The sequence below is a fragment of the Stegodyphus dumicola genome, chromosome 2, assembly GCF_044657685.1.
Source record: "Stegodyphus dumicola isolate Sdum_Otavi_A_Nest chromosome 2, ASM4465768v1".
NCBI lineage: Eukaryota > Metazoa > Arthropoda > Arachnida > Araneae > Eresidae > Stegodyphus > Stegodyphus dumicola.
This window is the reverse complement of record NC_140769.1, coordinates 207,441,004-207,464,196: the sequence shown is the minus strand read 5'-3', so window position 1 is coordinate 207,464,196 and position 23,193 is coordinate 207,441,004. Positions and strand designations below refer to the sequence as shown.

At 32.2% G+C, this 23,193-nt stretch overlaps 1 protein-coding gene across 1 annotated transcript in view; it reads right to left on the bottom strand.

Moving 5' to 3' along the window:
• Nucleotides 1-1,630: 1,630 nt before the first annotated feature.
• LOC118198310 (uncharacterized) overlaps nucleotides 1,631-23,193 on the bottom strand; it is a 73,461-nt gene continuing 51,898 nt past the window's right edge. The window contains exons 8-10 of the mRNA XM_035369957.2: nucleotides 17,661-17,735; nucleotides 7,069-8,920; nucleotides 1,631-5,331 (exon numbers count right to left, since the gene is read on the bottom strand). Coding sequence (XP_035225848.1) covers nucleotides 4,478-5,331; nucleotides 7,069-8,920; nucleotides 17,661-17,735 — 2,781 coding nt within the window. The 3' untranslated portion in view covers nucleotides 1,631-4,477. The remainder of the gene's footprint in view (nucleotides 5,332-7,068; nucleotides 8,921-17,660; nucleotides 17,736-23,193) is intronic.

The following is a 23,193-nucleotide window of genomic DNA, read 5'->3' as shown; positions in this document are numbered from 1 at the left end:
CTATTTTCAAGTCATTAATCACAAGCAAAGAATAACAGGTTTGCATAGAAGTGGATACTTTATTTTTAATGGCTTTAAATAACGTATATACTCGAGTACAAAGGCTCCAGCTTATAAGTTGAGATTCCATTTTGCTGCATGATGTGCGGAATTTTACATTGTGGGGCAAGTCTGAAAGTAAACAGCGAGAATGAAATTTCACTGTTATTTCACTGTTAATATTAATTCGAAATTATAGCCAAATTTCGAATAAAGTATCTTTTTATTGTAAATATACCAAATAAATATATATGGTAAATATACCAAATATATTATACAAATAAATAAATATAAATAATAATAAATATAAATCCAATTTAAATCCATTTTGCTTTTACGAAATTACATTGCTGCTATAATAAAATAACTCTTACCTATATAATTTATCCACTTATAATTAAAATTATGCAAAAGGCTTAAGTGTCATATTTTTAAACAGGAGTATAAACCGAAGCTTGATTCTGTGATTTTTTAAATTACAGATATGCGAATACGTATGGTCTTCATCTAACCTTTTGAGCAAATAGTGTTAAAGTTTCAAAATGCCTTCAAAGTAGCTTTATTTCCTAAATTTGGGAATTCATGTTAATTTATTTAATAATTAAAAAAATTAAATAGTTTACTTTTCTCCAAAACTGATAATTTTAAGGGGATATATGTTATAAGAAACCATTTTCATTTTTAGATTAAACTTGAAAAGTATTTTTATAATCTTGTAATAATCTGCTATATTCAAAGAATAAATATTATACAATAGATTTTAAACAGTGATTCTGAAAAATATAGATTTTAAAGTATCCCACACATCCACAAATATCCCACAGTCAAATGATCTGTCAAGCAAAACTTGTGAAGATACCAAAATAAATGTGTTTAGAAATATCAAAAATGATACTGATATATTTTCAGGATTGGCGATTTCAAAATTCTTTTTCAAATTCTCTGATGAAAGCATTCTCAGAAATAGGGATTTCATTTGGAATTAGTGTTTCTTAAAACATTAATTCATTATCACAATATTCTTATAATTTGCAATAATCTCATTATTTATTTCAATGTTAATGAATAATTTTACAGTTGTCCTTAATTTGTAATCATTTTTATCTTATAGTAATGCTTGTAATTCTTATTTAACTACTGAAAATTAAATTTTGAGCCATTTCTTAAAATTTTCATAACATATTTTAAATACGAATATATTATGGATAATATTTACCTGCACAGAGAAGTGAAAACGGCCTGGTCTCTTTTGGTGTTACCACATTTAACACAAAAGCATACCAGGCCCTTTTCACTTTTCTGTTATCTTAGATACGACACATATTTAACTACTGAAACTTAAATTTTGAGTCATTTCTTAAAAAATACGTAACATATTTACTACATATTTTAAATAAAAAACGATAATAAATTGAGGTAATATTCCTAAAAACTTAAAATTTCTTATTTTTATATTTCTTTCGCCGCATGTTATATAAGCAATCACTTTAATAAACGGTAGAAAAAGGATAAATATTCTTCAGAATGCGTTCTCAGAGTACAAAAAAAAAAAAAAAAAAAAAAAAAAAAAAAAAAAAAAAAAAATCGGAAATCACTGAAGATTCAGCAAAATTAAAAAATAACATATAATCAATTTACTCTTTTTATTATAAAAGATAGGAGTGATTTTAGTTAAAATCCTTTTGACAATCCAAAAAATAGTAGTTAAATTTTTAATATAGAAGATGTTTGTTTTGTATTAGAATTCTTTTAAAACGTAGAATTTAAAACGTTTTATACAAAAATCTTTTTTTATTCAGTAAATGAGCATGATTGTTGAAATATTTCTTATATTTCTACAAAACGTTGCATCATTAAAAATGATTTGAGTTGCATTTCTCACTTCCACTGTGCACTGTTTAACATTCTCTTTTAGAAAACTCTATTTTTAGCTTGAAATCATTTTTACTATTAACAAGGTTCAAAACATACCTCACTGGAAATAATAATCATTTGATGTTAAATACCTTAAATTTACCTTTATAAATCCTTAAATTTTCATAATATTACTTTAACAAAATATTCACAAGTTTATAAATTATTAATGACTAATTATATTTCAAAACTCGTTTTTTAAGTATTGGGTTGAGCAAACGATTTCGTAATACAATGAACATGAATTTAATGTTATTTTATGATTTTAGACTCTATCTTTTTACATTTTCTCTTCACGCCGTAATTTTTTTAATTACATTCAGAAACTTATGTATTAAAAGCTACGATTTTATACATGTTTCATGCAATTATCAAAACTTTCATTTTAAAATTTTGAAACAAAGTTAAAATTACGTTAAATTGTGTTGCTTTCAGTTATACCGTGTTTAGCATACATTATTTGCAAGTAAAAATTTTACTGTAGATAAAAATACAACTGCTAAAACGTTTATTTTAATATTTTCAATTTTAGTAAAATCCACTTTAAATTTTGATGCCTTTTACTTCATTTTTGCTGCAGATTAAATGCTATTATATAAATATTAAAATTTTCGTTTTAATATTTTAAAATGAAGCAGACTTATGTTAAATTTTGATACTTCCTGTTATACATTTTTACTTCAATTCTGTCATACCATTTATACTTGCCAATCATATAACAACAAAAGCATTTATTTTAACATTTTAAAATAAAATAAATCTAAATTTGATTTTCTTCTATTACACTATTTTTACTGCAGATTATCAATCACCTAAAATTATCAAAAAAATTAATTTTAACATTTTAAAATAAAGCAAAAACCCCGTTAAATTTAGTTGACCTCTGTTTCACCTTTTCTTACTGTTGAATATATGTCACCACGAAGCTATTAAAACGTTCATTTTTAACAATTCAAAATAATGTTAAAACCATGTTAAATGTTATTACTGTCTGTTAAACAATTTTTACTGTAGATTTTACTGTAGATGAAACTTATAAAAAAGTACAGAAAATTAGAATTTCACAAAAAATAATTCAAGGAAATAACATCTAATAAAATTAGTTATACTGAAAATTTTAATTAATTATGTGCCTCTTATATCTGATGTATAACTCAATAAATCTGTTTTCAGTGGAAATCTTATGCTCACTGCTCATTTGCTCACATTAACTATTTAAAACTCTAATATAGGACAAAGTGGTCCCCCTTATGATAAAATACATACCTAAAAAATTCGCGCTAAAAATTCAAAGCGCTCAACTAACACATAGTTTGGTAAGGTTCAAAAAGGCGTTTTCAGAATTAAAAATCGCCATACTTCAATATTAACTTTAACAATTACATCACTGTTGCCAGATTCTTATCGTCTAAACGATTACTAGAGAAAAGTATTACGTTTTCGTTCGTATCCATATGAACTTCTATCACAAAATGAAACACTTTGAGAATAACGAAAACAAAGATTTTTACAGACGTAATAGTTATCGATAGCTACTATTTTGAAGAAACACATGTTAGTACTTGAACAGATTCTAAAAATTCCAATTTAATTGCTCATATCCTATACGCCAGTAAGTACTGATATATTAGCATGCAGTATTACAATATGAGCAGTAATATAGTAACAACGGAAACTGCAAGCCAAACATTTTAAAATATTAGTTCCAAAATTTTGTTTTCTAATATTTCGAAAAACAGTTTGTAAAGAAGTTTTATAAAAGAAAACTAATATTATGAAACCATACTTTTGTATTCATGTCATTCTTTTCGAGATTAAGTATACAGAAATCATTAAATTTTAAAAGAATGAAGTTTCAAATCTTATAAAATGATACAAGTTCACATTTTAGTTTTTTGAAGCTTAAAACAAAACAAGAGTGTGCATGTTCTTTAAAAGTCTTTGATAGGTTAAGTTGAATTAAAAAGAATTATATAAATAGGCACCATCGTATTTGTCAGAACATATTAGTGAACTGGTTGTCACACTATAGAACTTTTCTTTGAATGTGTGAAGAGTACTAGTCTGTTGTGAGCATTAATCTGAGGGCTACTGCAATGTTTTGCACAGAAAGCTTAGTCCACAGTACAGCCATTGCTTATTTATTGCTTGGGAGAACATGTTCTCTCCATAATAACGTATCTTGAAACAGGAATCCAAATACTGCTTCAGAGCTCGGTTCGTTCGGTTGTTGGAACTTAATCAAGGCCCACTTTTGAATTCCTTGTTGTCATCTCTTATTCCTGAATAGGGGGTGCCAGGAACGAGAGGGGAATATAAAAATATTCAATTTTACTCTAAATTTGAGAATCTCTAAATCTCTTCTATCCAACACAGTATCAGGATATGACATGCACACACAAAGAAGAGTAATTCACCCGAAACTCTTTCTTCTACAATTTAACCTCTTCTGTGGCTGAACTTCATGTATTAATAGTAATGAATCACCTGAAGGAAAGACAAAGCATTTCATTGTATCTGTAGTTCACTTTTTGTCGCCCGCACTCGAATCTTCAAGATTCGTATGTTTAGGACTACATTCCCCGCATACCCAAGAACCATGAGAGCTACATTCTGTTGGGGTCGGACTCTTCCCCTCGTTTCGCAACTGTGCCCTTTCGGTGCTAAGTTTTCTAGCAGCTGTAGTGGCCACCATGTCAATAACAGCGTACTGGACAGCACCTTGTTTTACAATAGGACTTGTTGGTTCAGCTTCACCAACTGATACAACCTCTAAATAGTTAAGTTCTTTGGTAGTTTCTTTGGGGAAAGTAAATTGAGTAGTCTTCTCTGGAGAGGAGAGGAATTCGACATTCCCTGGGGAAGAACTAACGTACCCAGATGAAGGCGAGTTCATTTTGTTAGAGTTATTGTTGTTGATGATATTATTGTTTGCGGTAGTTGTGTTAGATTCCGGTGCGTTGCTTAAATTAGCATTAACAGGGTCCTCGGTTTGGTCTTGTCGTGAGTCATCCGCAAAAGGCTTCAAGCAAGAAAGATTCAAATGTGAGCAATCTGTTATAGGGATATATGGACAACCATCTTGAATGAGAACTCTATCAAATGTATGATACTCTTTTCCTGACCTTGGTCTCAGCGAACTGGTACAAGATGTGGGAATTTTCATCAGGGCGCTGCACAGATCATCTGTCCGTATGTATTCGTTTGTTCCGACACCACCACAAGCACTACTTCCACTTCCACTGCTGCTGCGAGAGCATAGTGACAGTGATTCTATATAATCTGACATGTCAGAGGAAGAACTGGAAGTCATACTTTTGGCATCCAGCACTAAGACTCCCTCTGGTGACGTCACGAATTGGTGACATTGCTTGCATTCTGAAAAGAAAGATTTTATTTTAATATCAGTTGCTTTTAATATATTCATAATACATATATATTACGAATCTAATACATCCTATGCTTCACCGCATGACAAAAGTCTTAGTTTCAGCCATGCAAGAGGACATATGAAAAATAAAGTGCAAGTCTTATGTGTCGAACAGTGGAAACACTTCATTTGCCAAGGCGCATAAATATTAAATGTTGCTTTCAAATTCCTTCCGTTCTTCGTCCATCAGTTTCCAATGAATGAATCGTGTTTATGGATTTTACTTTGACAGGAAGGAATTTTACATGTTAACTGAAAACAATATCCTTCCTTTAAGGCGTTTAAAAAGCCATATATTATTATTTAATGTAAACAAGATATGACTGGAATAGTAGTGCTTGCTGTAGAATGATCACATAAAACACATTCGTGTTTCAGAGGTGTCATTTTGTGCCAGTCGAAATGAAATGCTTAAAAAACAAAAAAAGTGTTCTGCATAAAACGTAAAAAAGATATTTTGTTACCATAAGGACATTAGGTTATTCAACTAAAAGGATATTACATTTTCATAAGCTTAGATAAAAGTATTTATTTATGTGTCAAGAAATGAATGATTTTTTTTTCTGATAAAAGCAGGTCATTTGAACATAATTGCTATCGAAACACTTTAATTAAAATAGTTTTTGTAATTACGTACTCGAGCAAAATTGCTAACATTCAAATACTTTAGTTTCATATTGTTAAATTTTATTGTAATAAAATTTAAATTATCGTTGTTGGTAAAATAATGAGCTCAGCCATAACTGAAAATTATGGCATGTTTCACAAATTAAATTGAAATGATCTTAACTTATTAGCATTTATGCTTATTTTAAAGAAAATCTTCTAACATTCACATGTATTTTAAGAAAATGAATGAACAGTGTTTGTTAGGTAAAAGCACCAATCTTAATAGACCGGTCCTTCTTTTAGTCATATGGCCGGTTTATGCCGGCTAGGTGGACTGAGGTATGCTCCCTATAATACAAACATAATAGAATTTACATTGAAATTGCTCAGAATACTGACAACGTTAATTAAAAGTCTTCATCTAATTACATACTTAAGTAATGTTTAAAAGGTTCAAATATTTTAGCTTAAAATTGTTAAATGTTCGTGTAATTGTAAAATATATAGTCGCAGTTGAAAATTATAATACTTTTCAATAGTTAGCTAAATTAAACTACCTAGAGATACTAATATACATAATTACAGATTATTTCTGTTACATGTAATGTACATATGGTTTATGTATATTTATTATAATGTAATGCAATTTATTATAATACTTATAAATATATAATATAATTAAATGTAATTTTTGGTCATTCATTAAACTACTCATATAACTTATTTCACTGATGATAATTTCTTGAAATTTCAAAATGTTCATATAGCCCTAATACAAATCAGAGTTCTATTTTTTATTATTTTAATTTGTGTACATTCATTGGACCTTTTAGTTACATATATGCAATAAGTTATATGCAGTTACTACGTAATACCTTTAAATATTTCGATAATTAATTATTAGAATTACTGGGAAATAAACTTCGATTAATATACTTGCATTTAACTACAATTTTTGTTCCTTTTTCATTGGCAAAAACGTTTTTGAGACATTAACAGGGAAAGACATGAGCTGAAATTAATAATACATGAATTTTGCATTTGCATTAATGTAATAATAAGAAATACTGATTTACCAGAAATAAAAATCATTTTAGATTGATCTGATGATTTCTGTTCTGTCTGGGGTGCTTGGTTCTTAGCACTTGCAGTGGAAAATTTCCGCTCTGGTACAGGGTGCCTACTTGCTGCATTGCCTGTGTGGCGTCGAGGTAGCGAACCATGATATGCGATAAAATGGGAGAATACAGCACCTTGACTACTTAAATTTCCTGGCAAATGTGTCGATATACCCGAATCAGTAGAACTTGCTGAATTGTGTTGCTGCTGCTGGCTATTAGGATTTGTTTTGCAAGGTACACTTGATGATCTTTTAATACTTGAGGTTGTTCGACTACTGCTTTTTTCCATACTCTGGCTCATAATGATTTCAGGGTCTTGAGACAAATCTTCTTCTGATAATCGGTATTCTTCATTTAGTTGCAGACAATCAGCTGACCGATGGAAAGGGTATTTTTGAATACTTTCTAGGAACAGACTATCTGGAGAAGAGGGTGCTGATGACGGTGGTGTAATCTCGTCCGTACTGAAAGATTTCTCTTTTGATCTCAAAGTAAGTTTAGTAAGAATAGGATGTTTTCTAACAGGGGTTGACTTTGGACTTGCTGTACCACATCCAGCATACTGACAGCCTCCTGAATCTTCAGAAGTTGAGCATTCGTGTCTGCCATCAGTAGAACTGGATCTTCCTCTTCGAAACACAGACATTTTTAGGTCACCGAGGGAATTAGATCTTGAAGAGCGGCAGTGATATTCTCCACCACATTTTCTTACACCACAATTTAATTTACAGGTTTCATCGCATTCTGCGTGGTCTTTTACGTCGCATGAATGTTCATGGAACGGTAGGAGTACTGGCATAAAAGGTCTGAGAGGCAAAATTGTTTCCGAAGCTGATGAACTTTCTCCTTCTGGTGCTGGATCGCATGGAATTGCAGCAGCCACAGCCGCAGCAGCAGTTGGTGGAGATGCTTGATAACTACTACTCTGCGATGTAGTAGCTGTTTGGCCAGGAACATCTACAGCTACTAATTCTCCTCTGTTTTCAGTACCTGCAGGCTGCATGAGCAAATAATTATCCCCTGATGTTGATGGTATCTCACTTTGATTAAAAGACATCATCTCATATACTCCATTATTTGAAGGAGTGTCGATTTTTTTCTTCGGTTTCTTCGGAGCATCGTCTTTCTTCAGAACATCTTCTGCAGGGATTTCTGTACCTTCTGGAATGGTTCCATCTGGAAACATATTGGGGACAAAATGTGACGGTCTAACATCTAGAATGTCAGCATTCTCATAAAGAGATAGAGTTTGTAGGAAATGAAGATTAGCATAATAAGGTATAAGCTTCCCTGGTACACCTTGACTGGTCATTGCTGCAGCTGCAGTTTCTTGAAGATATTTTAAGTTTACATAAATATGATTGGCATTGTCCTTCCTCCCCATCCTTGCGCTGAATGTATTGAGAAATGGCATGCCGATTGTTATTCGGCCACAACAACAATCCGGTGCCGCAACTGGACATGCAACAGGAGGCTGCCTGCAGCGACAGTTGAGATTGTGATCACCTCCTGCCCTTCGTTTTGTGTTTTCGTTTTCAGCTGAAGATGCACTTCCGCTTTTGGGAGTAACGGATCCATATTCTGAGCTATTTCTTCCAGCTGATCTTCGAGAACTGTCTGCAGGGATGGTTTGACTGAAAGAAGGCAGAAGACTTCCTGGGCACAAGAGCAAACGTTGGCAAGAGCATACTTGGGGCTGCTGACAAGTGCTTGGCTGTACAGTTTGTTGAGATTTTAATGACCTCAAGTTTCCATTGTCCTCTTTATCTTCTGTTGGTATGTTAGCATTATCTATTCGATTTATAATCTGAAATATTAAATAAATGCATTAAGATTGTTTAATAATATATATATGCGTTTTTCTTAAAATATTATAGAAATATTATACATTAGTTATTACGTATTAGATTAAAATTTAAAGGGTTAAACAAGAAATAACAACACAATGGATCAAGTACGTCAATTATCGTAAATCGCCTGAAGATGCCTCCCATTTAAGGACACTTTTATGTTCCACCGTGTGTCAACATAGCAGGAGAAAGCTTCTGCATCACTTACAATTTACAAAGGATGAACTATGTATTGTTCTCATATATTGCTAATCTAAATCCTTCAGCACACACTCATGGACAAAAGAACAAAATAATTACTCGAAAATCTTATTGTTTTCATATTTGGAGTAGTTGCACCATATTTCAACATCTGTTTATACCTTATGATCATAAATACTACAGAAAAATATCCCATAATCCGGTTTCCAATGATTCGGAAGAGGCGAAATCCAGTTCGCATATATCCGATATGAGGTCTGTCATACAACTCTATAAATGTGTTATTTAAAAGTAATCTGAATAGTTGTGTTTCCTTCATGTCAACACTGTTATTGGGGAATATTATGCATAAAAATTCTTTGAAGGCTGTAAAAATATTATTAGTCCTACTCTGAACTGTTGAACTCAATCAAAGTGCTTCTTTGCACAAATCTGTAGTTGCATTTTCTGAAGATAAAATTCTTGATTTGATTGAGGAAGGCAAAGATCAGCTAGTCTTGAAAAATGCTGCTGGCATCAAAAGAAAATGAATGTATCAAGAAGAAGGTTTATTTACATTCATGTCCATAAATTAAGGATAATTCAGAACCACACAGGAATCGAACTCTAAAGTAAACATTTCACCTGTAGTATTATCGCAAACATCTTCAAGAATAATATGCAAATTACAGGAAGCCATCAAATTACGTCAATAGTACGTCACAATGACGAAAGTGTAAGAGAAGTATGTATAAGAAATGGTAGCAAAGAAGTGAAATTGTTCACAAGCGTTCTGTAAGCCGCTCAGTGCCACAACTGAATAGTTATGACACAGAGAACGCATGTGGAGGATTTTTTACGTAGCAGAATTATCGGCCGCCTGAAATGTGGGCGTACTCAGTTGGAAGGATCCAAGGAATTTAGAATAGCCCAACTCTCACTTCTAGGCTTTGGCAATGATTCCAAAATGATGGAAATGTCAGTATATGTTACAGTACAGGTCGCCTTCGAGTTACAACGCCGAATGACGACCGGTATTTGGCAGTAACTGGCTAAATAAGCTGACTCGTCAGCTGTTTTCAGCCACGGGTTTGACACTTTCAAGGCAAATCGTGTACAGGTTTTTGGGACAGATTGGTCTACATGCTTGCAGGCTTGTCAGATGTGTTCCGCTAACGGCAACTCACTGTCGCCAGCGGTTAGCCTGGTGTAGTGAACATGCAATGGGCTTGTGTGATGTTTTGCGATGAGTCTATATTTAGCTTGCAGTCTGATTCACATCCGACTTTTATATGGAGAACTTCAGGTACCCGCTACCATCAAGATAACATCATTTAACGACACCGTTACGGTGGTGCAAGATTGCTTGTTTGGGGTGGAAATTTGCTAGTCCTCCAGAACAGATTTGCGTGTACAGATAGGAACCATGACAGGCCAAATTTATCGGGACATCAATCAGGAACAGCATGTACGTTTATTTAGGTGTGCTATGGGCGCAGAATGTGTGTTTATGGATGACAATGCCCATCCTCACTGTGCAAACATTGTAAAGGAATGCCTTCAATCTGATTATGTCACCCATATAGAACGGCCAGCATTCTCAACTGATTTGAATCCGATAGAGCATGTGGTACATGCCTAGTCGATGAACCCGTCAAGCACCTCCTACATGTGAACCGGAACTTCGGAGAGCATTACTTACTGATTGGAATAATCTTCCCCAAGATTAGTTCGATAATTTGATACGTAGCATGATTAGGTGTTATATGGACTGTATTTCATCGTTTGGGACACATACAATGTATTAACCTTCATACCAACTGGGTAATGTTACGTTTTTTAAGGGACAATTTTTTGTAATTACTTCCAGGAACAAAAATCGTAGTTTTTTTTAATGTATTATACATACACCATCTTTTTTGTTCTTTACCTTTTGTTTAATAAATAGGATTTATGAATAAGTCACGTTTGTTTTGTTTCTGAACCTTTATCTGCCGGATCTGTCATTATCCTTAATTTACGGATATGAGTGTAATATTACTTGGGGGAAAGCTGCCAAAGTAAGTAATAGATTTTCGGAATTGACAGAACACAATAACCTCAAAGAAATAAGAATTAATTTTCATATTCTCTTCAGTAATGTTTTGATAAGAAAAGGAACATTTGAACCCTGAAGAGTGTTTATACAGTAGCAACATTGTAGATTCAAAACTGTATATTGTTCAAGCAAATAAATTATGCACATTTTTTAGTTTATCTTCCAGTATATTTTCAATCATGAAACATCTTTGTAGAATTACTCTATGTAGTGTTTTTTTTAATGATTTACATTCTTACAATACATCAAATTACTCGTACATTTATGAAATTGTCTTTCATGTTTTACCTTAATAAGCCTGATAATTTGACATATTTAATAATTCGGTATTACTGAAATGTACAACCATGCATTTTCTAACATTTATTTTCATACTGTAGCACTTATACTATTTTGATCTGAAATAATTATTTCGACTAACGCATGGACTTAGTTGCATCATATCAATTTGTAGTACTTATTTATGCAATCTTTTAATCCCTAACCTTAGCCTGAATTACCTTGTAATACATTAAGGTGTGTGGCACATGGCATGTTTGACTCCTAAGGCCATGACTACCTTCAAGTAAGACAAACTGTGGTGGTGCAATTAAACCAACTTTAAAGAGATTTGGTGCAAAGAGATATTACTAGCAAAGCGAGCTAAAGCCAGCCCTCTTCCACGAGCACAATTTAAAATACTTATCATACTTGCAACATTCATTATCCTAACCATATCCCGATATTTATTTGGTAATTAATTCTTTTCGCGATGTAGCAGACTTTTATCAGCACAATATCTTGGAAGGAGTATGTTATAGATACTGAAATCATTTCACTGTGAAGAGCTACCATATTGCTCCAGTATTCCTGAAGTATTTTGATTAATGGAAGATAAGATTTTAACTGCACTACAGTTGGCGCTCGTTATAACGTCTTCTGGCGTCTTGAAGAAATGAGAGTTATAAAGAGTGGTTGCTGTAATGAAATTTCGTTTTATTCATCCTCATTAGTATGCCATTTTTATTCCGTCGGTAATTGTAGGGAATAGCCTCCATAATAACGAGTTCTAACTGTTCAAAAATTCAAGTGTTCTTTTTAATCTTATGAATTATTCTTAAATATTGAAAATTTTGAATATTTCCATTTGATAGTTAGAATTTATTCAATTTTGAGGTAATTCTTTTAATTACCTGCAGAAACACACAAAAAGAATTAAAATGATGTTGTCACAAAGATAAATATAGTCCAGAAACTACAGAAATAATTCAAAACTTAGCAAATCACGTAGTAGTATTTACGTAAGCAACTATGCTATATGGAAAACGGCAAAGAGAAACAAAACCAAGCAATTGCAGGTCTAATGGTGAAATTATTATGGTACGAGGTAACTTTTTCAGTTACTTTAATTGCACAGAATGTACTGTGCGAAAAAAAAGGACAGTTATATCTTCCGTTCTACTGGACTGATTAACGAAATTCAACTTGCGTTTTTCATGTCTCGAAAGCTTAGGATATGTATTAGGTTTATATATAGCATTGTTCTAATATAGGTATTTTGACACAAAATCGGACTTTTTCTGACATGGCATGACAATATTTTTCGATATTTTGATTCTACGACTCAGATTATGCCAGACTGACAATTTTTGTAAAAATCTCACGAGTAGTGTTTTAAAAATAAGCTCTTAAAATTCAGCTCTTCAGTGTTAAATAAATTTGATATATATTTATTAATATCTCTTTTTCTGTTAAATTTACTTGATTCCTTTTTCCAGAATTCAAGTTTAAGTTTAATCCAAATATAATTCACACATTTTTTATGATTTATTTTTACAATTTGTATTTTAAAATATTTTTTATATATTTATTGAAAAAATGTATGTATTAAAACCTATGAAATTTTTAACATCATCTTAACGCAGTTGAATTTCAAGGCACACCTTAAAAAAATTAGAGTTTTAATTCAAAATTTTCTAAGATATACATGAATTTACATATTGGCGCGATTTGAAATTTGGAATATATTTTATAGGCTATAATAACGCCAAATGTGGTTTACGCATTTTGTTAAAATTATTTGAAAGTATGAACGATGATTTTTTCCACTCGCGTACAATGAAAAAAAAAGGAAAAGGAAAATTGGTTGCTATAAATTAAGAAGTTCGACAAGTGAATTATTCTTGGCGCATACTGAAAAATATGCTCCAAGATAAATTTTTGAACTTCTCCGTAAATTTCGTACTAAATTAGGCATAATTAATTAAATTTAGGCATAATTTGAGTCGTAGAATCAAAATATGGAAAACATTGGCATGTCATTTCAGAAAAAATTCGATTTTGTGGCAAAATACCTATATTAGAACAATGCTATATATAAATCTAATATGTATCTTAAATTGTGCTCTTAAAACAAAAAAGCTCAATTTAAATTTCGTCAATCGACCTAGTAGAACGGGAGATATAACTATCCCCCTCTTCCCCCCCCAGTGTAGATATTCATTGAAAGAGATACAAAAATATTTGTAACAAAAAAAAAAAAAAAAAAAAAAAAAAAACGGGGTGATTGATAAGGGACTTTAAAAGTGTAATAAAGTTTGCTATATAACTTTATTCTTTGCATTATTTAACCGGATTGCGGATTAACAGAACTCTGCCTAAAGGTTAAGTTTATTCACTTCAGAACTGTGGGGATATTCCTCAAACCATCGGCGCAAAACAAAACTGTTTACAAATATTGGAAAAAGGAAAAAGAAAGTGCTCGGCCAACAGCTGTGATAACAGATTATGTCATAGTACTGAGTGGTTTTATTCAAAACAGCCTGCTAATGTATATTATACAAATTATATAAGTATTATTATTACCATTGGTTAACTAAACAATGGGTATCCGCTTCACTACGACCTAAACTTTTAAACCTATGAGTATTATTAGAAGTAAACTACTAACAGTAAAAAATAAATAAAATGAATACGAATAATAGTAATACAAAATACATAAAATAAAAAATAAATATAATGATTAAATGAACATCTTAGCTTCTTTAACATCAACTGCAGCTATTTTTAGCTTAAATTCTTAATTGCTAATGATTTTATTCTTCCGTTCTTTTTGTTTTGAAGCCTGATTTAGTTTACCAAACCAAATGAGCTTATTTCTGAGATTAAACTGCTTGAAAATACTGAAAACATGGATATCAAAATAATATATTCTTTTGTTAATTATGATTTAACTTATTCCTGTTTTCTTTGTTTTTTAACTGTCCTCAAATTTAACGGGATTTTGAATTAACCGTCGATATCATCTGCAATATTATCTCGTTAATCGAGCTAACTCCAAACCACGAATTAAAAAAATGCAAATACTTAAGTCACTTTTAATTTAATAAAAACCTTTTATTGTTCCAATAAAAGGTTCCAAACCTTGAATTAAAAAAATGCAAATACTTAAGTCACTTTTAATTAAATAAAAACCTTTTATTGTTCCAATAATTCAAATGCAAATTTGTGGAGAAACAAAGTATTGGATTGTAATTATTGTAACTTAAGTATAAAATACACACTTAAAATTAATGGAATATTAACACCAGAAAGTAAAAAACCCAGTTAAAAACTGGTAAATTTGTTTTTACGATAGATTCTTTCGAGCATCTTTAGTTTCTTCTGCAGTTTACTTTAAGGGGATTTCAGCTTCTCAAATCCTTTTAATTTTTTTTTAAAATTTCGTTACACATAATTTTACACATAATTTTTCTATCATGGGAAGGATGAAAAAAAAATAATTTCCTCGGGCAACATCTCGATATTCGTTTCTTTGGAAGAAATACAGAAGCGAAAAAATACATTAAAACATGAAGATACGAGTAATTGAATGTAGTGATATTTTGCAAATAATTGCATGCGCTTGTACTTAAACCCCTTTACACTCCTCTGCTCTCCCATCTCTCAGTTTTAAGTTATTTTCTGCTATTTACTTTTCCCTGAAAACTGTATTTTTTAGAAAGGAATATAGCTTAAGGACATCTTTTGAAGAACTCCGACAACAGATTCAAAGTCTTTGGAGCATTTCGAAAAATGTATTCGAATGAAAAGAATTTTTCTTCCTCTAATGGCAACTGCGAGCAACGCTTAAAAAATGTAGCTCGAAAAAATGCTAAGAAACTGAGCTGAATAGAAGAAAGTGTGCAATGAACATAATTAGCGTGCATCTATTTTTTTCTCCAGAAAAGACATTTTTTTTTCTTTTTGAAAAATGAGTAACGAAAGCGGATAGGGTAGTCTGAGATTTGGGTAAAAGCACTGAAAAGTGCCTCGCGGCCATGAATAACAACAAGTCAATTTTTTTCCTCCTTTCCGAATAGAAACTTCGACTTATTTCTTTTGAAAGAGAGTATTAGAATTCTGGGTCATCATTCAAAAAGTAGTTAGCGTTTTGAGACAGATCTTTACAAGTTCTAATCACAGTAACAGACTGATAAAAAATTAAGTAACTATTTGAATTCTTCGAGAAGTTTTCCAAATTGTAAAAAAGAATTTCAGAATTTTAATAATAAGCAATTAACGCCTAAACTGACACTTGTTATGAATCACTTATTTTCCTTCGAGTTTTTAAGAAAGTCTTTTGTAAATTTTGATCTTTTGAATTTTAAAAGATAAGCTTTTTTTTTTTTTTTTTTTTTAAATTTTGAATAAACTTCTTGGCTTTTTTCTTGATTTCGATTATCTCGTATAGTCTACAGTCCATAGATACAGTTCGTTAGTACATATATTCGCGAGCGGCATAATGGTTACAGGTACCATACTCAACGTATTATATTTTAAAGATTTGATTTATGTGATTATGGCAAAGCCTCGAGGGCTATCTGCCTATATTGTAAAGAAGTGTAATGCATATTTAATATATCACAATGAAAGGTTAAGGTACTGTAATGCAATAGTAAAATTAATAAAGTGCATAGTTATAAGATATGACTGAGGTATTGCATTATATGGATGAAGTATTGCATTATATGGATGAAGTATTGCCTTATATGATTAATGTATTGTGCTGTATGGGTAATGCATTGTATTGCCAACAGTATTTAATATAAAAAATGAGCGACAAGCAGCATTTTGTTATCAGATTTTTTCCAAGAATATTTTTTATACATAGGAATATTTTATATATATAGTACAGTACAAATACTATGCACGGAAGTTATATAGGCAACAGTAGCGTCCGGTGGATTTTAACGAAGAGGATTAAATATGAAGAAAAATTATAATCTCCTATAAGACGGCCGCTCACAGTCGACGGTGGTGATCGCCTTAGAATGAATAAATATGTTTTTTAACCTGATGGATGTCATAATAGATAATTAGTTAAAAAAATTGTATCTCCAAAAGAGCACAAGTTGAGCAAAACTTATGATTTAGTTTCATTATTAATCTTTTTGAAATTATACAATAGCCACTTTGGAATTACGGGTATAATGCTTCATGCTTGCACAAATTAGAACATGTGAATTAGATCTGCCTTTTGTCATTATATCTGACTCTTTTAAAAATACATCATCCTAAAGAATATGGTAAACAAATGATCGAGACTATAGGGTTGTGACTCTGAAAGCTAATGAGTGCGTTGCCACAAAACACCTTCAGAGGTACAGTCTTGCTCACATACACAGAGTGAGTTATCATAGGATATGGTTCAATTGTCAGAAGTTGTATCATAAGGTATTTCTCCCGCCTTCTTAGCATACCTTCGTGGTGTAATGGTCAGCACGCTCGGCACATATCGAGAGGTCCGAGGCTCGAGTCACGGCGAAGGCATTGCTCATTTTTTACGTCTCCTGTTACGAAAAAACCTAATGTCTCTACAGTATAACAGCATCAACCAGAACATTCAGGCTGATATGCATATGTAACTGCTGTCTAGTCGATGATTAAAAGTGACAAATCGGACATACTTTAATTTTGCTATCTTAATTAAACTCGTACACGTTTTACCATCTTCGTAATCATCTATACTTTTCCCCATCCTAGGTCCTCATCGTTGTTCAGCAATTCTCCAATTCTCTCTCCTTCTGTTAAACCTATTCTAGGTTTGCTAGTCTGTGAAGTCTTTCTTCACACCAAGAATCAATGCCAGGGGCATTCTAAGGGAAACTGCTTCGTATTTATGTTATGCATGAAGAAAACTACGAAAATCAAGCATGAAGTCAGTCCATTCATCTGGGTTCGAATACGGGTCAAGTTACCGCCATTCAGGTTTTTTAATTCATCACCCTTTAGTGACTTTACATTAACCCTACGGCGGTAGAGAGATTAAGCAATCCTTTTTTCTCAAATATGCGTGATATCTGTAAGTCGTAAATTTGTAATACTAACAGTGATCGTTTAGGCTCACTGCGGCGCGTAAATAATCACAAAAGTCTTATAGACCAACTACTAGTACTTACTTTCGTTTCTTGGCTTTCTGCAGTTTCGTTAGAAGAAGGCGTTGTAATCTTTTCTGCTGTTCCTTCCTTCGCAACCTAAAAATGAATAGAAATTGCACTGCAATGAGGATGAAATATTAAGTGCTTTTGATAACTCAAAATATCTACTATTCAAGAAACCTACGTGTGGTTAGGACAATAATTAAATGGTTACCAATTCGGATTTCGAGACAAAGAGTAAATAATTTCTAAATTTTCTATATTTAATTGAATTTTCAATTTTACTTTTTTCGAAATTTAAATTTCAGCTCTATACTTTGCAGTATTATAGAGTGTTATATATTAATGGAGAACGATTTGTAGCTAAATTTTCTACATTCATTGAAACAAAGCATAACGAATTATAAATCTCAAAATTTCATGTCATTTGAGTATATAAAGAGGCTTTAATTTGGGAAAATTTTAAGTATGTAGGCTACTGAAAAGTTTTGAACTGATTTTCTCATTCGGAATAAAATGAATCTACGAGCTCTACATTTTGGTTTCTTCAAATGTCAGTCCTTTACAACGAATTACACCATTCAAAGCGATAATTAATGTCAGATGCAGTGCATTGTGCTGTGCATTTTAGCAACGCGGGCGTGACACTTCGTAATATGAAAAGAACGTATTCTCATAAAACTGCATTTCGAATGTTGAAGCTACCTTAAAATTAAGGTCAAGCCTTAAATATAGACTTCATTAAAGCGTTGAAGGACGATGCTGTGTAGACAAGGGTTTCAATACCGCATTAGCAACGCGCAGCCAAGTATTATGCAATAATAAAAAGCATCGTTTTTGAAGCAAATCCGTCATTTTATCTTTTTTGGTTCCCGTCAAATACTTTTCAAGATGCTTATACAATAGTCACTACTCATTGTCTGCCCATGACTACATACTGGAGCATAAGTCCAACTTCAGATTATATAAATATACGACGTTATATAAATTTCACAAAATCCAATACAAGTTTGTCACGTCTAGTGACCCTAAAAAATAAATAAATGTCGTTGCCAAACATTTTATTGAGCCCTTGTACTTTTCATGCATGTATGAAAAGATGGAATCGTACCATATAACAAAACCATGATTATTCTTCAGGCGTAACAATCATTTAAGAGTTTTAGGAAGAGCTCTTAGGCCATTGATGTTGATAACAAAATAAGCATATATGCATCATCATATAAATAAAGAACGAAAGGTATTCGAGTAAAGTGATAAAAAATTGAATGTTTTGAGCCATGGGAACACCATGGGATGTAAAATGCTCATGAAAAGTATAACACCAAAGAAAGAGAACTTGGCGTAAAATTGTTATTGGAGGCAGGAACATAATGAAAAAGACACAAATGAACACTATGAAGAGGAGGCGGTGTGAAAATAGAAAATACACAATAGAAAATGCTTAATGAAAAAAAAGAAAGCTAGTTTAAAAAGTAACTACAAATACTATATTCAATAAATAGAGTGAAATGGCGACATTTATAACGATGTTTCATTTCAGGATCATAGGAAAGTCGCTGAACACTGGTAGTTCGGACCGAGGTTCGAATCCCGCGAACGGGCTGGCTGCATGGGCGTTTTCGTGGTTTCCCCCACGTGTAACGTGTATACGAGCCAGTTTCCCTTAGAAAGTCCTCCACGAAGGCATCCCTCCCCTTAGGCAGATAGCCCTCGAGGCTTTGCCATTATCACAACACACACACACACACGCATTTCAGGATCATAATTGGCAAGAACTGCTATAGAGTTTTGAAACTGTGAAAAGAAACTACATGCAGTGATGGAAATGAAGTCTTTAATATGTCAAATAGTTCATTGTGTAAATACACATTTCTTAGGAACCACAGTGCGCATTAACTTGAATAACATAAAGCTTTCTTCTGTATAATTTGAGAGTCTTTGTTTTTGAAGAAATTTTATAGGAAAGAACAGGAAGGAGGCACATAGCCATGAAAGCAACATTCGCTTTCTTTGAAGTATAATCAGCATCTTTAAATTTAAGATCTTGATAAAAATAAATTCCAAAGTATTTGTGGAGCTAATAGGCAGACAAAATTATATCTAACACTAATATCTTATTTATTTAAAATTTTGTCTTCACAGTTCTCACTACTTTGGGATGATAATTTAGGCTAAACTAAAAAGTTGTTAATGTCGAGCTAACTTTGCTATGCTGTTGTTTTGCTTTAGAATACTTTGTTGTTCTGGCTATTAAAGGATCTAGTATGTCGTTTACAAATATATTGAAAAGAAACTGGTCCCAAACCGGCCTTCTGATAAGTTTGGTATAATTAGATGGAAAATTCATTTAGGTGCATAGAGTTGCTAAGGTTTTCAGAGCGCCAAACTGGTTGATTTTAATAATATCGTACTTTGTGTCAAAAATTCTTTTCTATAACTTCTTCAAAGATTAAACCTAAGCAAGGCAGTCGAATAACTTATCTGCAGCTTGTAAATAGTTCATTATGATGGCCCCCTTCCTTTGTTGGAGGAAATAGTTGTTTTTCATGCTTACATTAAATACGTTGATAAATAATAATCGATGATCTGTTTGCCGTACTTAACAGTAAATATTTCGAAAGCGAAGCAATAAGCAGCTCGAATAACAAGCTACTCTTTCAATAGTCACCAGCCAAAAGGTAGATACTCGGATGCTTAAATTATTCCAGCTTGAGCATTGTAATCCTTTATATAATCAATTTTCAAGAAAAACATGAAGTTGTTCGAAGTCTGTGTTACTCAGGTGGAGCAAAGTCAGATCGAACATAGTGCCATCTACCTCTGAAAGCAGTAATTATTGAAAGCAAACTCTGATTAATTGCCCAACTATGGTAACTAATTATATCATTAAGCGATTGTAAACTGGGAAGGAGTCTATGAAAGTTAGTCGTGGAGTTGTACACGTTTATGTGAAGTGAGGATATATTTTGTATAAATAAAGTGATTTGTAAATTGAATAAAGTATCTTGTGAAATGATTATATGATGAAAACACAACATTGACTTTGTACTGCCAAAACTTATTTGAGAGCTTTATGTATTAGATTTCCTTGAAACCTTTCATATTCATAGAAATTTGCCTTCTGTAGTTAACGACATTTTTTTCCAATTCAGTTCTTACTACAATTTCAAAATCCTAATATCTTAGCCTTTTCGGTTTTCATTTTTATTTTCTTCATCTCACGGAGCTACATTCGTATCGGATTTGTTCGCCTGGTTTATTTTATGCAAAACTGTCACCCCTACTACCTTCGCCAGAAAAAAATTGCTTCTGAAGAAGATGAGCCTTGACCGACCGCTCTCGAAATTGATAGTTTTATTAAACTTTTGCGCCTTTATAAGATTGCCTTTTTTGCTTCATTTTAAATATTTGCAGTGTTTTATAACGTTCTTTAAAATCAATGCAGTAAAATGTAAAATAAACGTTATAAATTTTCTCTTACTTTCATAGAGAAATCACATTAGAATGGAAAACAAGCACCCAGATCACATTGAAAATAATGTTAAATATCTGCCTGTTTTTCTCTTTTTCAAAAGAATTTTCAGTATCCCTTAACTAAATTTATTTCAAGTTTCCCCTTCTGGAATAAACCTAACTCCACAGGAAAGGAATTTTCTTCTGTTCATTCCCGTATATAGAGTGCCAAGTACCATTACTGCAGTGGACATTCCATAGAAAATATTGACTTTTCTTTGCCTCAGAAATTCCTTACTGTAAGGAAAGCAAACATCTAGTCCCGAATGTTGACCCGACAAAGACACATGCGAAGGTCTGTATGCCAACAAGGGTTTAATATTGGAGCAAAAATGGTGTGCGTACCATGGTATAACAGGGTATAAAGCGTCGTAATCCTCTTACCACAAAGAGTTGAACTGAAGTTTCAAGTATTTGTCATTGATCAAAATTTAAAAGGAGTTTTGAAAAATAGCAAAATGTTACAGTTTTTACTCTACGCATATGTTTTGGAATGAGGCTTTAGATTTATTTAGTGAAACTTAATACTTAAAGTAATGAATCTGTGTTCCTAAGATGCAGCACCGATACTATACCATAGTGAACTATAAAATATAACTCATATTATTATAGTTTATTAAGAATTAGACATGGTTATTAATTGGTGCTTTAATCAGTATTCATTAAGTACAGGTTTTCCTCTGCTTTTCGTCCAATGATCGTCTTTTCGATGTCATTAGATCTCCGATGATAGATTCTTTCTACGTTATTCAGTTTTTTTTTGCTTTTGCATCATGCTTTGTAAATTTAACGTTGAGCTTTTGTTCAATTTACTCGTTTTTTCATATATCGGATAATCCAAAAATCACTCATATCCCAATTTGAAAAATTTTGAAAATTCTGGAATGGATGTTAATAGCGAATTATTTCAATGATGACGCCTCTCTATATTGTAACAAGTAATATATTGCAATTTTAGGCACAATTTATTCTGTTAACTTTAAGAACTCTTTGATTGGTGCAGGGGTGAGATGAAATGTTGCCAAGCAGAACGAAATTTTATGACTTAGCATCACTTCGCAAGGCATAAATGTTATTTCGATGTCACCTTTTTCTATTTTCTCTGTTGATGATTGGGATATTTTATTCCTGGTCCATTTTGTTCAATCTCAGAAAAGACGTACGGTCACTTCGAGCCCAGTTTCTTGAAATTAGGTTACCAAGTATTTTGTTAAGTTCGCAAACATTTGAGAAGATCTCTTTAAACACTTGAACAGCTTTTCCGTAAGAACATGTTGCAAAATAATGCTTATTTACAAAAGTTCATTCGGTTTGGAGAAAATTTATCTCTACCTTCCACCAAAGAAGCAGCTTTTAAAACTAACAACATAAACTACAACGGAAATTTCAAGTGATAATATTACTTGTAACAACATAGAGATTATCGTCAGTTGGAACAATTTGCAACTATTACGATTTTGGAATTCCACAATTAATGAAATTTTGATGTACTCGACTTCTGGGATTGTTTATTAATTTACAGTGTATAGTAAATGAGTTAATTTAGAGTGAATAGTGAATTTGGTATGTTAATATTTGAGAACTATATTTTAATATATTATTTCGTAAACTCCTTTCTCTTTTGAATGCGCATTTTTTTTTAAAGTTAGCGAAAAGTTTTGTACAGCTGAAAGCGGCCGATTTTAGCTCTCACGAAGCTACCACTCTGAGGTCAGTGGTCGGCTGCCAGCTGCTTTCCCCCCTTTCTGGGCTGAACACGTGTTTTGCTCATTGGTGGCAAGAAATATTTCGACTTTCTTCTGAAATGAGTACTTTCTATTTTGTTTATCACTGCGGGTGTAGCAACTTCGACAAAAATACGGTTAAAAACTTTCCTTGAAGTTTGGCGCGAGAATGGGATATGTCACTTTTAGAAGGGGCTTAGATTTTCTTGGAAATTTGGAGGTAACTTATTTCCCTTTTTCTCATAGTTTAGAGAAAGTTCAAGATAAGCGTTTAATTGAGTAGATATAAATTTCTGATTAATTTGAGACTACGG